The 5997-nt window shown below is 34.0% G+C and overlaps 1 protein-coding gene across 1 annotated transcript; it reads left to right on the plus strand.

Moving 5' to 3' along the window:
- Positions 1–5786, plus strand: LOC110624781 (DUF21 domain-containing protein At2g14520). Its single transcript, XM_021770099.2, has 11 exons — positions 1–647; positions 1576–1652; positions 1730–1813; positions 2222–2335; positions 2426–2512; positions 2788–2927; positions 3013–3100; positions 4223–4296; positions 4406–4530; positions 4686–4960; positions 5625–5786. Exons 1-11 carry the CDS (start codon positions 470–472, stop codon positions 5667–5669), a joined length of 1287 nt encoding a protein of 428 aa, XP_021625791.1. The 5' UTR covers positions 1–469; the 3' UTR covers positions 5670–5786.
- The last annotated feature ends 211 nt before the right edge of the window (positions 5787–5997 follow it).

Here is a 5997-nt window from a genome sequence, read left to right on the forward strand (position 1 = left end):
TCCATTAGACATAGTCAAAGCACACACATTCTCTCCCTCATTCTCGCGCTCTGCTTCTCGCTCTCGCGTCATATTATTTCAAATCTGTTGCTGTCCTTCTCTTCTTTTCTCATAACTGCCGCTGAATTCTCCGTTGCTCTCTCTTCTTGCCGGAAAATATTTTCGCCTTCCTCTATTTATTAGTAGCTCAGGAATAGTTTCCGCTTCCTCAGTTCCTCTCCTCGGTCACGAACCTCTGGAGTTTGATACCTGCAACAAGCTATTTCTCTGTTGTTTTGCGTTGGATGAGAAAGAAACCGTTTCGAATCACTAGAACTTTTTTTTCTTTTGCTTCTAGAGAGGGTGCTTTTAGATAAAAATGTAGCTGATTAAGCTATATTTTGTTCCTCTAACGATTAAGAAACTGTTGTTTTCCTGTTTTCTTTCTTTTTTCTGATTTCATTTGGTTTGAAGAAGAGATAGATATTGAATGGCGGTGGAGTATGAGTGCTGTGGAACGGATTTCTTTATAGACATTGTGGTAATAGTATTACTGGTGATGTTCGCTGGATTGATGTCTGGGCTTACTCTGGGGCTTATGTCTATGAGTATTGTTGACCTTGAAGTTATTGCGCAGTCTGGGACCCCGAAAGATCGCAAATACGCAGGTACTCTTGTATTGTTACCTTTTATCTCTCGTCTATGTTCTGTTTGGATTCTTAGAAAGTGCGACGGAAAAAAAAAGTGGAGATTTGGAAATTTAGCTTTCGATACCGGGGTTATATTCGTGTGGGACCGGCTAAAGCGAAAATGTGGTTTAAAGTGTTTACTTATTGTTTTTGAGGGCCTCTCATGGCATTGTCATGAATATTAAATCAACATCTTCACTCGTTCATATATTATATGTACAAAAGAGAGGGAGAGAAGAGATAAATGAACAGAAAATCAAACACTGGAGGAAGAATTTTGTACTCTTAAGGAAATGAAATTGATTGACCCGAAAATGAAGGGTATGAATAAAAAAAAAAGATATTTAGAAGGTTGATCTATGTGTTTGATACTATTTGAGGTGATAATTTTCCATTCTTGGATTTGATCGTTGATGTTGCTTCAAATGCTTGTCAAAATAACTGGAGCTGATTAGCAGCAACAAAATGCTGAAACTTTCAATAAAAAGCTAATTTTTGGTGTTTTCCTGTTCCTGCTTCCTTCGGAGCTCATTGATAATCTTACTTGTCCTCGCTTGGAATCTTGTGCTATTTTTGAAATTTGTTAAGGACTTAAAAGGGAATTAAAGAGTTTTCACACAAATAATATTAAAGTCTCTCCATTTCTCTCCATTTCCCACCAAATTAAAAGAGAGTGTTTTAGGTTTATTTTAAGATAAAAAGAAAAATACAATTTCTCTTCTTTTCTCTCTTTTAATGATTGTCCAAACAAGAGAATTTTAAAAAATTAAATTTATTTTCTTTCCTTTTCTCCTCAATTCCTTCAAAACAAACAACGCATTAGCAATGGAAATTAACTAGCATGTTTATTTGACATGTCAAGAGTTCGGTCACTCAGAATAACATTACTCGTCTCTTGTGATAACAGCAAAGATATTGCCGATTGTCAAAAATCAGCATTTGTTGCTCTGCACGCTGCTCATTTGCAATGCTGCTGCCATGGAGGTGGGATATTAATGAAGATGTCTTTGGGCTTTGATTACATGGTAGAAAAAAATTTATCTTACTTTCCTTTTTGTCAGGCCCTTCCAGTTTTTCTTGATAGTCTGATTACAGCTTGGGGTGCTATTCTAATTTCGGTAACCTTGATTCTCCTATTTGGTGAGGTGAGGAATTTACTTAGGTTTTTACACTTATCTTGATTTAATGAAGGCAAGACAGATGGATAGACATACAGATGAACGAACCATGGAATTAGTGTTTGTGGGTCTGACTTGTTTTTGTGATTCACTTGCATGTTACTAATTACATGTTCTCAACCAATGAGGTAGTATTATGAGGATCCACTAAATGTCAAGTTCTTCATTGCTGCATATGTAATTATTTATGCTATTTAAGTCTGTTGACTGGAAACAGAAAAAAGAAATCTGTTGTCTTTTTGGAAAGAAAACAATCTCCTTGAGACTTGGAGTTGCATACCTGAACTCCTAAAATTTCAATTGTATAATTAAGATAAGTCTTACGGGAATTATGATAATGTGGATGTGCTAATTGCTTTTTACATGGCTGTCCAGATTATACCTCAATCTGTGTGTTCTCGGCATGGTTTGGCAATTGGAGCAAAAGTGGTTCCGTTTGTTCGTGTTCTTGTCTGGATCTGCTTCCCCTTTGCTTATCCTATAAGCAAGGTGATAATGTCAGTTTGAGAATGGTTTTAGTTTAATCCTCATATATTAGTGAAATAACTTAGCGTTGCATGTGAATATATGATGTTCCAGCTTCTGGACTACATGCTGGGCCATGGACATGTAGCACTTTTTCGCAGAGCTGAGTTGAAAACACTCGTAAATTTTCATGGTAATGAGGTGCGTTGGTAGGTTTCTAACTTTACAATATTGAACACTATTCTGCTGTTGTTTTCAACTGTTTCTTTCTATTTGTAGGTGTTACAGTTATTCTGTTACACTTTCCTCCTCTTTCTATTTTTCTTTCCTTGCTAATTGATTGCTCTCTTGACACCATTAATTGGTTGTAGATTTTGTGATACAAGTCCAACTAAGTGCAATTCTGTTGCTTATACTTCCTCCTCTTTAGTAATATCTACCATCGGCTTTATAATCCTAATATTGATCTTTATTAGGCAGGAAAAGGTGGAGAACTAACCCATGCTGAAACGACAATTATAGCTGGAGCACTTGAGCTCACTGAGAAAACAGTTGGTGATGCCATGACACCTATATCTGAAACTTTTACAATTGATTTTAATGCCAAACTTGACAAGTAAGATATTCTGAAAAGCTTAAACCGAAAAGAAACTTGTATAAATTCATCCTCATTTGCTGCATTGGATATCTCTTATGTGCAGGTCTTTGATGAATTTGGTATTGGAGAAAGGGCATAGCAGAGTGCCAGTGTATTATGAGCAACCTGCAAATATAATTGGACTTGTTCTGGTAAATTGGCACTAGTGACATGTTCAATGAAGACGAAATAACATTTATTCTGGGGTCTTTCTTGAGCATTTTTGGGGTTCCCCCCTCCCCTTTATGGAATATTGTGAATTGGCTTTTGATGAATGATCTAGTTTTCTGTAAGTAAAATGATCAAGAAATTACTAACATTTAAAATCACAGGGCTGCTTAGTTTTCATTTGTTTGCCTTCAGTACATATTCTCACTGAGCTGTTAAATATTTATGAAGTGCAGTGCATGGGTCTTAGATGATATAGTGAAGGAATAATTAAACCTTCCTTAGATTAAGTAGAGTAACATTCTTAGGTTAAAAGTACCATCTTTCTCATGACTTTTTAAGTTACTCTACTTTCCATGGAAACTGGTTTCTGTGCAATGTAATTAATCTGAAAACCTGGTGTCTCTAGAACTTGATTAGCTTGTGTGGCATATAGAGGGTGTCCAATAATTTAGTAATTCAAAGAATTTGCATGATCGTGTTTTTGTCACACCTGCAAACATATACGACTACAAGCTGTTCATTGACCATCACATAGGTTGATTTATATCAGGAGTTTCTGAATATTAGGGAGTTTTTGAATAATCCATAATTTTTTTTGCATTGAGACATACATTGTGGGATAATTCTCAACATAGCCTTCCAAATATTACCAGATGAATGAAGGGTAGATGAGAAAAAGACTCCAGCAGTATTTGTTTGCACTGCACTTTTTTTTTTCTTTTCACTTGTGGTTTCTGGTGCGATTTAAGGACAACAATAATGTTGTTCCCAAGGTTTAAGTTAATAGACTTCGTTAGTTTTATCAATGAAGCAAAATAAATGGAGAAAGGACAAAGTAAAAAAGAGGCCCAAGCACAAGGAAGCAAAGTCCAACTTACATTAGAAAGGATAGCCAATGAGGCTATGGATTGTATGCTAATTGATCTCATTTGACACTTGATTCGTCCTTTGTCTTTTGCCTTCACTTTCGTCTCTTTGAACTTGATCTCGTGTATCAAATATGTTGCCAGATATTCTTAGTTGATTTCTACTCTCTTTTTTTTCTATTATTCTTTTTAATAATGTTTAACAGTTAAATATGTTTTTCTTTTCATTCCTTTTAGGTCAAGAATTTATTGACAATTTATCCAAAAGATGAAACGCCCATAAAGAATGTCACAATACGAAAGATCCCCAGGTATCTTATATTCATATTTGTTATACTGCTGTATAAATTGCAGTTAAATTGTTCTGGATAGATTCATTGCTGCTAATTTTAACATTAACTTATGTATTTCCTATTATAGGGTTGAAGAAAATTTGCCATTATATGATCTATTGCATGAGTTTCAGAAAGGTCACAGCCACATGGCTGTTGTTGTAAAACAGTGCAACAAAATAGAGGAGAAGCCAACTAGCAATGCTGCTGGTGGTAAATGCCAACTTTTTGATAGTTCCTTGTTATCTGAAAACTGCTTATCTGTAGCAGAATATAATTATCATGTGAACATCTCATTTTTTATGATAGGAAAATCATTTTGATAGTTTCTACTCTCTCTTGCTCCCTTTGTATCCCATATAAAATAGATCCAATAGAAGAAGTTAAAGTTGATATTGATGTCGAGAAGTCTCCACAAGAGAATACTCCAAAGAACAGAAGGCCGCTTCAGAGGTGGAAGAGCTGTCCCACGCCCAGTCCCAGCAGGGTCAACAATTCACTTAAGGAATCAAGGAGCAAGAAGAGGACAAAGGACGTGGACTCAGACATCTTGCATATAAATGGCATTCTACTCCCTCAAATTCCTGAAGAGGGAGCTATCGGTGTTATAACAATGGAAGATGTGATTGAAGAGCTTTTACAGGTATTAATTAAGTTATCTTTTGAATAATTTCTAATGGATTGGAGTCTACTTTAAGAGAGTAATCTCATGAATATATTAGAATAAGTAGACTTCAAGACCAATCAAACTACTCCTTGATTAGGAAGAAATGAAGGCTCTTAGTGAAGAATCTTTAAGATTTATAAAAAAAAAAAATGCTGGCTAAATAGATGAAAATCATTGGAAGAATCGAAGGGAACTGGCAAATCATTTAAGTTGTGTTTATATTCATATATTTGGATTCAAAGTTAGGATTAGACATTGAATTTCAAATTTATACATTTAATAATATCTTTTTAGCTAATAAAAAAAAATTCAAGGATGCGAGTATCCCACAAAAATACTTTGCTAGGTTGAATTCCAATTTCAAGTAACATAATTAATATTATTATTTTTTAGTGTTCATTTTTATTTTGGTTTTTATTATTCATATGCTTCGAATTTTCCACAAAAAGGTATTTGATTTAAATCCAAATTTACACTTCACTTTGGATTTAATTCCTTGAAGTGCAGAATTAAGCAAAAGGAGATGAGACATGCCATGACATTTTCTGATTGTTGTATATATTACTTGGTTTACTGAGAGAGAAGAGGAAACAATTTTTATAGGTTACTATTATCCTGACCTTAGTTTTATATTATGTAGGAGGAGATCTATGATGAAACAGATCATCATTTGGAGGCCTCATGACACTGGCCTTCCATGAAGAGCAGAATCTTGATAATCAACAATGTTTTGTTAATATAATCAAAAAATAGAAATTTAATTCACTTCATTTTGTTTGTTTGAATAGGCTCTTAAAGATAGAGGAGAAATGTAATTTCTGTATTGAATAAAAATATAATACACGATTATTACATCCGAAATATCGTTTGTTTTGAAATAATTCAATTAAGAAATTTTAAGTTTCTATTAATTTATTGACAATTGTTTTCCACTTAAAAAGTTTTGATATAGAAAGAAGTAACTTGCTTTTTTAATCTAATTAAATTATTTTTTTAATAAGTTAATATTCCAA

Source organism: Manihot esculenta, chromosome 10, assembly GCF_001659605.2.
Source record: "Manihot esculenta cultivar AM560-2 chromosome 10, M.esculenta_v8, whole genome shotgun sequence".
NCBI lineage: Eukaryota > Viridiplantae > Streptophyta > Magnoliopsida > Malpighiales > Euphorbiaceae > Manihot > Manihot esculenta.

What these genes read in the sequence shown, in the direction of transcription:
- LOC110624781 (XM_021770099.2), top strand. Translation starts at nt 470, where the DNA reads ATGGCGGTGGAGTATGAGTGCTGTGGAACGGATTTCTTTATAGACATT. An exon ending in ACAATACGAAAGATCCCCAG is followed by an intron (nt 4,297 to 4,405) that starts GTATCTTATATT and finishes TTCCTATTATAG; the next exon opens with GGTTGAAGAAAATTTGCCAT. An exon ending in AACTAGCAATGCTGCTGGTG is followed by an intron (nt 4,531 to 4,685) that starts GTAAATGCCAAC and finishes CATATAAAATAG; the next exon opens with ATCCAATAGAAGAAGTTAAA.